The sequence below is a fragment of the Myzus persicae genome, unplaced genomic scaffold (genome assembly GCF_001856785.1).
Source record: "Myzus persicae strain clone G006 unplaced genomic scaffold, MPER_G0061.0, whole genome shotgun sequence".
In the NCBI taxonomy this organism is placed as follows: Eukaryota; Metazoa; Arthropoda; class Insecta; order Hemiptera; family Aphididae; genus Myzus; species Myzus persicae.
This window is the reverse complement of record NW_019101187.1, coordinates 1-16,671: the sequence shown is the minus strand read 5'-3', so window position 1 is coordinate 16,671 and position 16,671 is coordinate 1. Positions and strand designations below refer to the sequence as shown.

The following is a 16,671-nucleotide window of genomic DNA, read 5'->3' as shown; positions in this document are numbered from 1 at the left end:
ATGGTTCAGCTAAACCATAATGTTGATCCGGGCCATTATTACGCCTTTTTTCTGAATTTCCAGAGAAAAGAAGTTTTTTAGATTTGGGCTGGGATCTTTTTTTTTCACTCGATCTAAGGAATTTTTTTCCGATTTCTCCTATTAAAAAAACAATGTACATTTGGTGTATATATTTCGTATAAATAAAATTATAACAATATATTATACCTATACCCAATAATTTTATTAGTATAATTAATAATATCATCATCATTATATTAGGTAGGTATAGGTACATCAAATTGTTTAGAATATTATTAAATGTATATAATATATTCACCTGAACTTATGTCTTCCATTATATTTTTATGCATCAACCGAAGAAATTGTCCACCTGAGTTGCATGATATAACCGCTGCTTCAACTCGAGAATTATAAGAATTTCTTTGTGAAAAATTTATTCGTTTACCCGCTAAATGTTTATTAATTATACTGTTGAATTGTTCACACACGTTATTGTCAACATTCATCAGTAAACTATCAACATTTGCAACTAAACGAGATACTATTTGGGATATATCGTTCAAAATCCCTGAATTCTCGGCGTCTTTGATCAAATTTCCTTCATTGACTGGTCGCGGTCTAATACAATAGTATTCCTCACATTGATCATGGGCACCCATAATGTGTCGAAAACTGTTATTTATATCTCGCCGTAGTCCTTAAATAATAAATGCATATAATTTTAAAATACCATAATCGTGTTAATTTATAATGTTATCAAAAATATAATTTTAATAATCAACTTACCAACTGATTTTTGGTAATCTGTTAGTCCCTGTAAACCACTGCGGTATTCAATTGCCTTAGTTATTGCAACCCTAAAGCGTATCATATTTGATTTTAAGTGATTTCTTAACCCAATCGGGTACTTAGGATTTAACGTCAAAGCTTTTAATTTTGTTCCATAATTTCGCAATAAATGGTTCCGACATTCTATTTTTATTACTGGTAGCCTAGGGCCATAAGGCATTATGTCATTTAGTCTTTTTGTAACGCTTGAGTCTCCGTCTCCTAGATTTTTTTTTTTTTTTAATAATACATATTTATTAAAAACTAACTACATTTATTGAAATTATATATAGGTACCTACTACCTATAATTAAAAAACTGTGCACTATTGAAAATACTTAGGTAATTTACTTACCTATTAGTTTATTGTATTTTAGACCATGCATTTCTAAACTCTGTTTAAAACCATCACCAACAGCATCGGCTTCCATACTTGTAGCACCCTTTTTCCAATTTAAAAAACATGTATGTTCAGGTGGATTTTATTTTTTATTTTTTGCCCTCTGGCAAATTACACAAAACCTATTTCTAATCCCCACAAACAAAATTTTCCTCGACCTGTAACCAATTATTGTTGCCTGAAATTATAAATACAACGTTAAAATGTATACAATTGGTATGTGTACGTTTTTTAGAAACTTACCACTCCAGACAATGCATCATATTTAGTTTTGTAACTGCGCTTAGACCATTGTTCGTCAGCGACAACCGTGCACATAGGAATTCCGTCAATATCTACTGATCCTGCTTCTATTGCTAAACGACGTTCTTCTTCGCCGGCAATTTTCATTTGTGCTTCTGCGACATCGTGAATTTTTTTGCTGATAAATTTTTGAACTAGTATATAAGTACAGGACGCCATACATGGAATATCCATTGTCGCACACAATTCAGACAATTGCGTAAATCCAATTCCAGCTGATATCGATCCACTAACGGCAGCTTCGTTAATCGGTAAATAATTTTCCGGTTTCGATTTTTCCGAGTCAATAAACATTATAATATTACAAACACCACATTTAAACTTAAAAGTTGATCTTAATCCATGTTTTTTTTCAGAAATGAACGTCATGTTTAAAAATGAACAACCAAATGGCCCTTTGTGATCACTATTTTTAATTTGATGAAAAACGTAATTGATATCTACTATTCGTCTACCGGAGCTTTCATACTCAATATATTGATTACTATATGTAGATTGTTCAGTTACCAATTCATGTAAGGTTTCTTCAACTCCCCAATCATTAATTCCATTGTCTCTCGAGTTGGTTATTTTACTACAACACAGTTGAAAAAGCTATATGTTACTATATATTATAATTTATAATATTATGCCTACATTATTTAAAAACTAATAAACTTTTGTTTCATATAATCCACTTAAATAATAAGCTATATAAAGTTTACCTGATCGTTTCCTTTGACGAACATGGTGGTTGATTATCAGCTCCTAAGAAAAATGGTTCCACAGCAGATTTGATTGATTCGGGGTTGTGCCTTTAATTAAAACGAAAACGAATTATATAAAAATACGATATGATATATGTGTTTTTAAATACTAGTTTTAGTTGTAAATTATTATAAAATAGTCCATCATTCAAAGACTCGGATTTTTTTTGACAACTATTTTTCATATTTAACCTACTTAAATTGTAAATAATACTTAGGATATTTAAATAAAGTTTACCTGATCGTTTCCTTTGACGAACACGGTGGTTGATTATCAACTCCTAAGAAAAATGGTTCCTGCACAATACGTTCGATTACTTCGGGGTTGTGCCTTGAATTAAAATAAAATAAATAAATTATGTTAAATTATGTAATTATTTAATTTGTAATAAAATTATTTATGCTTCATTCAAATTTTACATACTTGTTTTTGTTCCGAATTCCCAAGAGCTCCTTCATTCGAGAACTCAGATTTTTTTTTTTTGATGGCTTCCTTGAATTATATAGTTTTTTATTTTTTGATGGATCCATTTTACGGTAAAAATACGAAAAGTACGTAATAAAACAAACGTTTAGTGAGAAATTTTGAATTTAAATTATGACGAAATGATAATAATATAACAGTGACTTATATAATATGTCTAGCTTACGCGCACATCGTTACTGTTATACTAAGCATATAACTACAGAAATGTTTGTCACAAAAAGACAAACATCCTTATATACTGTTACTGTATACATACTTATCATATAATAGTCTAAATCAATTAGAGTAGTGAATGTGATATATTCATTGTATTGAAACACCCTATAATATCATGTAGTGTATAAGTAAATTCAGACCGTAGTTCAGCCTTCAGAAGATGCTGATTATACATTTTTATAATACTATATATACCATATGGTACCAATATATTTCTTGTGACTGTCCGCCGTGTCCGGCTGTACCCGGTATACACAGTTTTAGTCGTTGATTTATATTACGCCTGATAACACTAATGTACGATCGTATCGTTATATGCTTATTATTATATTATATTACATATCCGACAATACTGTTGTATAATAATACTCTTAAATCTTAATTATCATCTCAATAATTATTTAATTATGTATAACATAAGTATCACTGCAGCAGTTCATAGTTCATAGTGTCGTTAGTGTTCTTTCACAGTTCGAGCACAACGTTGAACCCACGTCGGAACATAATAAAATCAAACAGAAACACAGAAATCAGGTAAGACATTTTATACTAATATTTTAATAGAAATAATATTTTTTTTAAAAATTTTTTAACTATAGTAACCCATTTATTAAATAATTTTTTTTTCAAATTATAATTAAGTAGTAACATAGATTTCTTTAAAAACTTTTTTTCGAATGCCACATGTAATACAATACTACCAAGACCTGATAAATGCAATGACTTCTGTTCAAACAATATTTTTTTAGACTCTGAGCAGAGCAACGAATGTATTGATTATACAATAATATGTGTTTAAATTATGAGCGATTGATGTTCAAAGAATTACAACATTTTAGATATTTATTTAGAGGCGGACCCAAGGGGGGTTTGGGAGGTCAGGTGACCTACAGTTTTTTTCTTAGTTAAATATGGCCCCTCAAAATGACAAACTACATACCATTTTTTTAATATTAAAAATTATGTTCAATAATAAAAGAATATTATATAATAATAAATAATAATTTATAAAATGTACGTCAGCTCAAGAATTTTTCTATACAAATATAATTATAAATATATAAGTATATTATTATGCAGATAGATATATATTGGTATTATATACATATACGTATATAACAAATACTCTAATTACTTTTTAATGATTATTCTTCTGCTGTATGATTTCAAAATATTTAAAGAACATGGTATATATTTTTTATAATTGTATAAACAATATATTGAGATAAGGGATGGGGCATATTGAATGTATTGGTATCAAAATGTGATGTAAATATCTAATGACATACAGTTTTCACTCTTCGCTCAGAATCGTTTTTCGTATACAATGATATTATATCATTGAATTCAAAATTAATACTATCCATTGCAGTGACATACTTGTAACCTGCAGAGTTGGTAGTTATTCGAATAAAATTTTATTTAGATTATTATTTAGATAAAACGTTATTCGAATAAATTATTATTCGGATGTTTTTTTTCACAACTATTCGAATAATTCTAAAAAAGTCATTAGAATAAATTTTTATTCGAATACCTATATATACGAATAATTATCTAGATAAAATTTTGCCCAACTCTGCTTGTAACTTACTGTACAACAGAGCGACATCCAGTTGCACACCTTTTTAGTATATGAAGTTTCTGCAGGCCTTATTTATGAATGACATTTATTTTCTTTAATTAATTAAATTACTTTTTATAGGTTAAAGCCAATCAAAATGTTCATAAAATATGCAATACTTGTCATCATTACAATCATGCCTTTCACTTTCGGATTCATTGCGTACGATTGTGATGGGCCCGCTCAAAATATCACGTCCTTCGACAGCTTAGAAGTGGACAACTGTGATTTTCCAATAGCGTCAAACACCCAACAGGTACCGAGATTACAATTACTACAAAGGATTGAAACTTACCCTGTTCATTTTAAGTCGTGTCTCATAACAGTTGATTATTTAATAACAAGATGCTCGATATTTGAAGATGCACAATTAGTAGAGGGAGGGTATTTTTCCGATGTAGTAGATTTAGGAAGTGCTCGATGTTCGGAAATTCATCAAAAACGATCATATACTTTTCCCTTGGGAGGTATAGTAACGGATTTACAAATGAACGAAACAACATTAACATCGCACACAGTAGCAGGGTCACTGGACAGATTTGGAAATTGTAGAGGCACGAATTTTAAATCAAGTAGAGGAGAATGGGAAAACGTCGTGGTACAAGCTAAATTTAAAATATATTTATCAGAAGGTACCGCTATAGCAAATAGCAAAGACAATATTCTTATACTTCCGTCAGGTACAAAAATGAAATTATCCGATAACTATGGTATTGACACGTTTAAAGGTGAAACCGTATGGACAAATAACCATTTTAATTGTGAAGAACAAGATTTCGTTGTTTTATTTGATGGCCCAGCATCATTAATAACCTCTACCACTACCGACAACTCCAGTTTACAAACATTCATTGTAGAGACGGATAAAATAGTATTTGCTCTCAAACAAATAAAAAAAACATTTGCCTGTGAAATTCCAGTAATTCAAACGGAGCTCATGCAATTACTTATTCTTACAGATCCTATGTTTTTAAATCATTTTAAAATAAAATCCATTTCTCCTCAAAACACTGATCTAATCGCATATGTAAATACGAAATTTGTTTATGTAGAAAATTTTTTCAAATCAACAATAACCGCATTATACAACGATTTATTAAAAAAACAATGCGTGCTTGAACGACAATTACAGCAAAGGCTTACATTAGCCTCAAACAATCTTCCGGAGTTTGCGTATATCATGGGCGGTGGTCCTGGTTTTACGGCCGTCAAGCACGCCGAAATAATTTATTTAATTAAATGTAAAAAAATTAGTGTCGAGATGACCAAAAAAGACGAATGTTATAACGAATTACCAGTTCTATATAACAACCAGACTTTCTTCATGGCTCCAAAAACACATTCTCTACAAAAATATGGAACGCAAATCAACTGCAATTCATTATTCCCACCGGCATTTAATTTAGATGGTAACTGGTATGGATTTTTCCCAAATGTCCAAGAAATAAAAACACCACAAAAATTGAAACCAAATACAGCATGGACATGGACATACAAAAGTTTAAATTTTTTAATGAATTCCGGGATATATACAAAAGATACAATGAAAGCTTTCCAACAACATATTATATATCCCCAAGAAGTGGACGCCGTTAAAAACAATATAATTAGACAGTCCATGGGATATGAAACAGTAAACCAAGGTATTCAATTTAAATATTTAATAGACGAACATACAATTGGACAAATGGTTGAAGAAAAGTTATTTAAATTATGGGGTTGGTTCACAACAGTCGGAACTTTTGTGTCAGGGCTAATGGGGATATTCTTTGTTGTAAAAGTAATATTAACAATCGTCGACACAGGTATTAATATTACTTTTTTGTACCAAACCTTTGGGTGGAGTACAAAGCTCTTAGCAGGATTTTTTTCAAGTATCACCCATAACTTAATACTTCGATCTCATAAACACAATTATACCAAGAATCAAGAATTCGATGAGGATTCATTGGAAATAGAAAACTTTCAGCGCCATAAAAATACATACAACGTTTACCCAAATCTACAAGACAAAGTTTGAAACTATCAATGTAAAATAATACTTTTCTTTTTAATTTGTATTTAAAAGTTAAGTAATAACAATATTTATATTGAATGTATTAATTAATATATTTATTTATTTAATTTGTATACAAATAATTTTTACAGATGTTTTTTATTGAATGTAATAACAACGCAAAACAAATACGTAAAATATTTATGTACCTAATGTTAAATATTATATTTTCTTTCATTAGTATACACGCAACGATATAAACTTTTTACATAGATAATAATATATAGATACGGCATTTTATTTAATAAAAGAATACGTAATGTTATAAGTTATTAGTTATCCATTATCTATGAACACTAGCATTTATTTATAATAAATTTCATTAATCCATTGTAGGTACCTATTATAGTATTTATTTAATAAATATTATGTAGGTACAACAACAAACTTCATATACCTAATAAGTTTTACTTTTTTTTAAAAAAATAAGAAAATACATAAATATTACATATTAATAATACATACATTTTTAAAATATATGTATTTTAAAAAGTAATTGGGTAAAGTCATCGAATGATTTTTTTAGTTGTGGTAGTTAATAAACGAATATGAAAATTTCAATTTTTTTTAAGTTTGTTTTTCTATAAATGTCAATAAATGTTTTTCGTTGGGACAAAAAAATATATAAACGTTGCAGTGTTTTTTGTAGACATTTGAAGATTAAAATATTTGGACAAAATTAGATATTTAAAAAATGTATAATGGTTTTAATTATTTTGTTGTAATCTTAAAATATTATTCATGGGTACTTAATTTTAAATTAAATTATTATATTTTATACACTCAATGACATTTTCAAATGCAATTTTTTCGGCAAAAATTAAATAATTAATTAATTTAACCTGCTGATGCCTAAAAAAATAAAAAAAATTTAGTAAGCAGTAATTATAAAATAAAAATTTTCTTAATTTTAAATAAAGGAAAATTACTAAATGATAATAAATATAAAATTGACATTCTAACAATTAATAACAATAGGGACAAAATAGGAGCTGCAGTGCGAATTGCATATTATTGTACGAATAACGACGATCATCTTTATTATTTAAGATTGTACGAGGTACTACAGTATACAAAATTATACAATATACATATAATTATACGTATACCTACAGTCGTAAAAATGTAGTGTTACAATTATTTTAAGTTAAAATGAAGGAGGGCGGCCACTAAATGTATGGTGTCCGGGTACAATTAATCCTTTATCTAGGCTTATTATTTTGATAATACACGTCAAATCATATATTATTTATGATATGTGATTACCAAAGTATAGAATTTATATTGATTCTAATAATATGAATATGTTTAGTTTTTACAGATGGTTTTTTATGATATGAGGAAAAACATACAGCAAATTGCGATAACGTAAAAAACGCGACATAGGTATTTACTAAAAATCGTAATGAAACATTATTATTTTATATGTATTTTAAAAAGTAATTGGGCTAGAAGTATAAATCGAGTTATGGTGTATATTAATTTGTTGTGCTCTATTTATTGGTTGATAATTGTAAGCAAACAGGAGCTTTAATTAATAAATAGGTCGCGACTTGTGCGCCGCAAGCTATTACCTACATAAGAAATACACGGGCCACAATTTACGCAGCGGTCAACAGTATTGACGCGAAACGTTCCACACGGTCGTCTGTGAAATAATGATGTACCGCTCCCGCAATAATTACTCGCGGACCAGGTCCCGTAGACGATGGGCGTGGTTACGGCCTGCCGCGACGGCGGCGATACGGCGCACAACGCCATCTCTTGAGCGTTGTATATTTTTCACTTCTACCAGAACGGCCTCTTAATGACATATATAAATAAAATTAATATATATTTTTTTTTTGAATCACATCTTATATTTTCAGACGACGCCCAATCATTTCATCTGAGTGATTACTCCGATGGAGGCAGGTACGACGAGAGCCGTGTGTACAGAATTGTACATTGGAAAAAAAAAATAATAAATAATTTTATGTAGAAATAATTATTAGTGTAAATAAAATATCCTGATAAAAATACTTTAGACTTTTTATTTTATTTTATTTTTTAAATATTCCATACAGATTTCTATACCAATTAATATTACTATCACGTCAAGTCTATATCAAAGACAACATATAATCTCGGAGAGAATAATTATATTACACAACTACTTGTTGAAATGTATACCACTCATTAAATGCGTTTAAAAATATCGATTATTAAATAATATAATAACCTTATATATATAAAATAAAATATTTTTAAAAACCACCACCACTTATTATTTTGATGTATATAAATACCTTATATAACTTGTTAAATGTATATAAAATATATCTTTCGTTTGCATCGATTTAGAAAAATATTAACATTATAGGGTCGAGATAAAATATATATAAAACATATATGTAAACATTTTTTATTGAACATAATTGTAAATATTTTTATAATAATTAAATAAACTGTGTATAATGTACATAGAAAAGTGTTTTACTATCGATTTCATTCGAAATCGATAGTAAAACTCCTCTTATTCAACCCCCGGTATATAACGCTTACCGGCAGTACAGCACCAAGATTTTACCCGGCGATATCCTCGTCTGCCATTTGGATAGCTTTTGGTAGAAAGACATTGATTGTTCTCGTGTTCGCTACATCTATCAGAACGCAAGATACGGCACGGCCAAACTTTGTGTCCACATTTTTCATTGTGCGCACGGGGTATGGTTCGTTCATTCGAAGTTTGCCAATTGAGAGATTCACATTGTTGACTTGACTCTTCTGTTCTGGAGTTCTGAAGTTCTGGAGGAAAGCCATAATACGCTGAGGGTAGAAAAAAAAAAAAAAAAATTAGATAAAAAATAAATTGTCTAAGCGCGAGGGCATAACGGAATAGATAAATTTTTATAATTTAAATAAAAATTAAATTAACTCACTTTATTTTCTGTATATTATTGATGAATAAAGGTGGAGATGAACTGGACGAAGACGTTTGCTTTGAGTTAGTACTAAAAAAAAAAAAAGACTTAATATTGAACAAAAACGATGCGCGACGCAGTTGAATATATATATATATATGTTCTTTAATTAATTAATTAAATTTACTCACTTTTATAATTATTAGAAGACGTGTCTAGAGCGGTGCAATGATGGGTTGATATGGTTAAAATATAAATGTTAACGTATTCAAAACTAAAAAAATTAACGTCTGTTAATTAAGAGATGGCTGTTTCGTGGTGGCGAAAATATACGACTGATTTAAAATTCACTTCCCACCCAAAATCGATCGTTGCGCTCGCAATATTTAACGGATCCTGCGATTGATGCACACATGTGTGGATAAGAGTTGACCTTCCAGGAGATCACGCGCATCGTATAGCTAATCGGATGTGTTGCTTCGATCACACGCGGCTGGCGGGTTGACCGTCGCCGTCAGATAATGAGCACCCCGGCTATAGGTCAGCCCAGATGTAGCTAATGAAAACGGTTGTTTATGTGGGAAACACAATAATCGAACCCAATCATAACCATTTAGAAGATATCGTGTATACAGAAACGTCAATTATATATTTATCTACNCTTATTATTTTGATAATACACGTCAAATCATATATTATTTATGATATGTGATTACCAAAGTATAGAATTTATATTGATTCTAATAATATGAATATGTTTAGTTTTTACAGATGGTTTTTTATGATATGAGGAAAAACATACAGCAAATTGCGATAACGTAAAAAACGCGACATAGGTATTTACTAAAAATCGTAATGAAACATTATTATTTTATATGTATTTTAAAAAGTAATTGGGCTAGAAGTATAAATCGAGTTATGGTGTATATTAATTTGTTGTGCTCTATTTATTGGTTGATAATTGTAAGCAAACAGGAGCTTTAATTAATAAATAGGTCGCGACTTGTGCGCCGCAAGCTATTACCTACATAAGAAATACACGGGCCACAATTTACGCAGCGGTCAACAGTATTGACGCGAAACGTTCCACACGGTCGTCTGTGAAATAATGATGTACCGCTCCCGCAATAATTACTCGCGGACCAGGTCCCGTAGACGATGGGCGTGGTTACGGCCTGCCGCGACGGCGGCGATACGGCGCACAACGCCATCTCTTGAGCGTTGTATATTTTTCACTTCTACCAGAACGGCCTCTTAAACTAAATATTTTTGAAATCGGTTTAAAGCCTGCTTTTCATTTTAGTTAAAAAAAAAATTAAACTAGGTATTATGTTTATGTTTCATAGAATGAATATTTTGAAGAACCGGCAGATGTAAAAATGAAACCATCTGCATCAAAAAGCAAACAGAGTTTAAAACGTGGTGCTGAAAAGAATACAGAAAAAAAACCTAAAAAAAAGTAGACGAAAATGGTGAGATAAAACATTTTTATGATGTTAGCATAAACTATTTATTTACTCTTTTTTATAATTTTTTTTTATAGGCTACATCATCATCATCATATAGAGATAACGTTGGTGATCTTTTTAGATTAGAAGATTATGAGGAAGAAGTGACAAATTCACTAACTTTCCGTCAAGGTTATGGGCTTATCACCACTAAAACTACTTTTGAGGGCAAGCCGACCGATTACTGGGTTTTGACTCATTATAAAAGCTCGAACATTGTAAATGTCGCACTTAAGGATAGGTAAATACTGGAAACACCTTTTGTATCTGTTTAACAGTACGATTCTATTTTTACTATTGTATGTTTATAGATGGCGTCATTCGGAAGCATCAGTGAAGATCTTCACGAGCGATAAATCGAAAGACCAGTCATTAAATAGTAGTCTGAATCAGACTATGCAGGCCGTATTCGATACAATGCTGCAGGATTTAGATCGCCGAACAATAAAAAGCAAAATTATATTTTCGTGTGTGTGGTAAATAGGTGGACACTGAGTGTCAAATCACCGGATTGTGTGATACGGTAATTCTGAGTCGTCCGAGGGGAACATTCCCAATTGAACAAAAAAAATTACCGTGGAAAAACGAACTGTGAACATACAAATATATACTGCTCATGCGGTATGCCAAAGTCAATAATTATAAGACACCTGATTTTGACCCAACAAAACCAAAATCGTGGCTTGCATATCAAGACTGTGAGTAGAAAATATAATATTTTTTAAGTAAATTCCTTTTAATATTAACTATGTTGTACTATGATGTACTATGTTTGTACATCTGACGAACTTAGACTGAAATTACTCGAGATTAATAACTTAAGTTTGTCAGAAATCATGGAAGAGGCCAAGCGGTTCGAGTTAGTAGCGAAAGGTTTTGGAAAAACGAAAAAGAAATGGTAAATAAAGTTACAAAGTATGAGAAAAAAAAGCATTATAAAATGGATAAGTTGAAAACCAGAAGTCAGGAATGTTACAGATACGGGAACGAAAATCATTTCAAAAATGATCCTAATTGTCCGGCGAAAGACAAAAAATGTGGGCGTTGTGGTTTAATCCGGCATTTTAAAGCGTATTGCAGAACAAAGTTGCCTGCAAATACAAAAGAGCCAGGTAAAAGATATTCACAGCAAATGTTGAGGAGCAATAAAATAAATGCAGTCGAAGAAGCAAAAAGTGACGATGATGCTATATTGTTCCAAATATCAGAAAAAAAGATTTAGTGACAAATGTAGTAATATGCAAATTTGGTAGCAATGATGTTCAATGACATGTTCAAATGATATTATTACACGAGGAGGAAATTTATGTAGCAAAGGGTAGTGGTTATGTTTTGGAATCCATCGATGGACTTTTATTAACAGTTTACAAATACACACCCATGGGTGATACTCCAAATATTCAAATCCCGATTAGAAATATTGACAACGAAAATAATACCGATAACAATACGAATACCGATATCAATACTAATAATACACAAGATAATAGTTCTTTTAACGAACAAACTGATAATTACGCTCTAGCTGGCTCATCCTACATTAAGCTCCCACCCTCTTTAATTAATGAACGGGCTACAATTAACCCTCAAAACAATGATCAATATTGTTTTAAATGGGCAATTTTAGCAATACACGTGACAGGTCCAAATAAACATCGAGTAGGCGAAAATTATTACCAGCACGAGAACAAATATAATTTCACAGGCTTATCATTCCCAACACCGTGGTGTGAAGTAAAAATTTTTGAAAAAAATAACCCGGGAGTGTCTGTAAATATTTATGGGGTTAAAAAAATATCTTTAGAACGTAGTCATGTATATCCAATAAAAGTAGTAGATGATGAAAAAGCAAACCATTTCGATATAATTGTATTCAGTGACGGTGAAAAAAGTCACTATGTATATATTTCAAATTGTTCACGTCTTATTCGTTCACAAACTACCTTACACGGTCATTCGGTATATTATTGTAAACGGTGCTTCACGTCATATGATAACCAAAACAGGTCTGGTTACCCGCATAGGCGTATATCCATACGAGTATACGGATGGCTGGGATAAGTTGGAGGAGACGAGATTACCGAGAAAGCGAGATTTCTACAGCACGTTGACAGAGACCGGGGTTAAGGAGGAAGAATTTGATCACGCAAAGGGAGTATGTATACACTGCACTCGTATTTAGATCTATATTTTAAAAATTGTTATGTGTTACAGGTCTGGGACCACTTTGAATGCAAGACGTTGGGTGCATATTCAGATTTAAATTTAAAAATTGATGTGTTGTTGCTGGCGGACGTTTTCGAGAATTTCCGCGATCTTTGTATGAAAACGTACAATTTAGACCCGGCTTTTTATTATACGGCCCCAGGTTTCAGCTTCGATTCTATGTTGAAATATACATCGGTTAAATTAGAGCTTTTAACAGATTATGACATGCTACTATGTATTGAAAAAGGTATGTAAATTAGGAAAATTAGTTTTTAAATGTTACAAAAAATTATAATACAGGCGGATTGGTGCAGGCTAGCATGTGTTATGCTTAGGCCAAAAACCATAAGGTACCTGATTATGATTAAACTAAAGAAAAATCATGGCTTATATATCAAGATTGTAAGTATATTTTTCAAATTGTATTCATTTTTTTAAAAAACACTACACTTTACTAGTAACAACCTTACGGGTGGACTATGGGCAGTACATGCCCTCTGGAGGTTTTATATGGGTTGAACCCACATTGAATGTATTAGACGAATTGGACGACACCTCCCCCATCGCACGGATGTATGAGGTTGACGTGACATACCCAGAGCACCTGCACGATAAGCACAATGATTTGCCATTTTTCTCTCAAAACGCGATACATGCGGGCTCAAAAGTAAAAAAACATATGGAGACTTCTGAGCCTAAAAAAAATTATGTAGTACATTACCGTAGTCTCCAACAAGCTACTAAAAACGGGCGGATAGTTGAAAAAGTAACGTAATATTTTATACGCGTTAAACATTTTAACATGATTAATTTTATTCTAGGTGCATAGAGCCCTTCAATTCAATCAATCACCTTGGCTTGCAGAATTTATTAATTTGAACACCGAGATACGAAAAAAATTTTTGAACGATTTTGAGAATATTTTTCAAGCTTATGAATAATAGTATTTTTGGTATTTATTTTTGTGTTTAATTGATTTTTTACTAACACGTTTAAAATTGTGTACAAGTTAAACGGAGGATACTTATGGAACTTGTTTCAAACGATGCTAGAGTACAAAAACTGATCAACTTGAGCACATTTAAATATGCAACATCATACATATAATGTTAACTTGAGTGCGATAACATTGGAGCATAAAATTATAAAATTCGATAAATCTATTTATATCGGTTAGGTATCGGTCGGTAAATAAAAATATACCACAGTCCATTATTTTTTTTAAAACAAATAATTATTAAAAATAAAAAAGGTAATATTAATGAATTGGAAAATAAATGTACTACACTAAGTCATGCAATAATGAAGTGCACTCGCCCGCTAACTTTTTTGTCCCGATTATTACTCGGTATATCTGTATTTCTTCATAGAAGATATGGATCTAAAAGTCTATTAGATATGTTATCAAATATAGGATTTTCGAACACATACAAAGAAGTTCTATTGTACGAAAGCGCTGTTGTTAATCACCCTCAACCCAAAATTCTATCGCCCGAGGCGATTCTGCTGACAACGCATATATTAATATTTCTACGATTGATGGACATAATACAGTGCACATTATGGGAGTTATTCAAATAGTTACCCCAAAAAGTGCAGTTATAGTCGACGAAGAGATACCAAGATTAAGAATAATCCCAGCTGCAAAAGACATTGCTGCTATCGCTCACGTGCCTTTACAAATGCATGACAATTTTGGTATTTCTAGATTGAGCAAAATTGATGTAGAAAATATAGCTTATTTTGGGTTTAAGTACTACTTATTCATATAGTGATTCGCAGTCATACGCCGGCTGCCGAAGGCATAGCCATGGCTTGTATATGACTGGGATGGTGGCGGGGTTGGTCCCGCACCTGTCGTCGTAGTCGTAGTAGTCGGAAATATAAATGTACATTTATATTTCGGGCAAGCACCAAGCTCGATTTTCTCGACAACATATATATATATCATGTTTACTTAATATTATAATGATAATAACTGCTATTATAGTCTATGTAATAACAATGACTATACATATGTACATATGATATCCTTATTACAACAACGGTCTACTTATTATGCTGATCTTTGACTTATATTCTATGTGTTTATTTCATTTTCTCACGTACACCATTTTACTGGGTATAAATAATTACATTAAACGGTATAATAATTTAGTATTTTATACTACTTCATAACGGCAAGCACTATATATTTTTAATTATTTTATTTTCGTAATAATGCAACACAATAGTGATTTCGAGTCAGGATTTTTCGACCATAACGATGACTTGGGAGAATGCAGTCAGATATTTAAACCGACAACGGCATTAGTGGATTTTTTGGAAAAAAACCGAAATGCAAATGGCCAAGGAAAAGGAAAATTCAAACAAATCGAAAGTGGCAATAAAAAGGAACCCGAATCAAGCGCAACAAAATTTAGAATTGCGTTGTTTGAAAAAACAAAAATTGTCGTCGACTACAGCCACAGCGACGAGTACGGAAATTCCGACATCGAAGACGAACCAAACGTCGGATATGACCAAAGGGGAACAACGGCGTCAAAAAATTTTGAATATACCGATATTGCAAACCGAACAATGGGTGAAGGTGAACATCGGGAAAAGTCTCCGGGATTCGAAGACTTTTTTCGAATTGATGGAGGTGATATACGACTTGGAAACGATGGACGACAAACCAATCTATTATCCAGTGTCGATTGTGATATACATGATGGCATTATTTTTGAAGAAGGATTTCGAGGAATTGTATGTTTAAAATTTTATAATTTTAATTTATATTTTTTTTTTTTTTTTAAAAAAAGGATACACCCGAAAAAATGGACGAATTATTCACCGGCAATAGTGACGATGATGGAGGAACTGGAGACAACGAATTACAACCCTTTGATAACAGTTTATACAAAACTATTGACGTCGCTTCGCCAACAGATGAAAACGCCATACAACGAGCTGCTCAATGTTGTAATGATTACGATTGGAACGGAAACATTTGCTACGTGTCCGATGTTATTGTGCCACCTGGACGCGAAGGAGTTATTCGATTCATTGACGATATTTGCAAATCGTTAAGTTCAACAGAATCCAACCTTTCTACATCATCAGTGAACACGACGATCATGTCCACATCGCCCACGCCTGTTTGCAGGCAAACCAAGCTTGTCGGTGCGGATGGCTCCAACGCAGTTCAGATGGTAAACGGACACTTTGTACTATCTATTGTTTGAGTTGCATACCGCGGACACTTTGTACGGTAAAAATAAATTGATAAAAATCGATCGCGGACACTTTGTACGGTGAAAATAAATTGATGAAAATCGATCGCGGACACTTTGTACGATATAAATAAACCGGGAAATATACTTTATAAGATAAGATAAAATATTTTA

General features: G+C 31.5%; 3 protein-coding genes across 3 annotated transcripts; 2 read left to right on the top strand and 1 right to left on the bottom strand.

The window, feature by feature from the left end:
- Nucleotides 1-1,286: 1,286 nt before the first annotated feature.
- LOC111028122 lies at nt 1,287-2,827 on the bottom strand. Its single transcript, XM_022306658.1, has 5 exons — nt 2,705-2,827; nt 2,519-2,611; nt 2,239-2,328; nt 1,475-2,108; nt 1,287-1,409 (listed from the first exon to the last, which is right to left on the bottom strand). Exons 1-5 carry the CDS (start codon nt 2,809-2,811, stop codon nt 1,314-1,316), a joined length of 1,020 nt encoding a protein of 339 aa, XP_022162350.1. The 5' UTR covers nt 2,812-2,827; the 3' UTR covers nt 1,287-1,313.
- Nucleotides 2,828-3,408: 581 nt separating this feature from the next.
- LOC111028121 lies at nt 3,409-6,731 on the top strand. Its single transcript, XM_022306657.1, has 2 exons — nt 3,409-3,517; nt 4,689-6,731. The coding sequence occupies exon 2, from the start codon at nt 4,705-4,707 to the stop codon at nt 6,625-6,627; it is 1,923 nt and encodes a 640-aa protein (XP_022162349.1). The 5' UTR covers nt 3,409-3,517; nt 4,689-4,704; the 3' UTR covers nt 6,628-6,731.
- A 2,874-nt stretch (nt 6,732-9,605) lies between these two features.
- On the top strand, nt 9,606-11,672 carry LOC111028120. The gene is made up of 3 exons (XM_022306656.1): nt 9,606-9,638; nt 11,110-11,315; nt 11,386-11,672. Exons 1-3 carry the CDS (start codon nt 9,606-9,608, stop codon nt 11,552-11,554), a joined length of 408 nt encoding a protein of 135 aa, XP_022162348.1. The 3' UTR covers nt 11,555-11,672.
- Nucleotides 11,673-16,671: the final 4,999 nt, after the last annotated feature.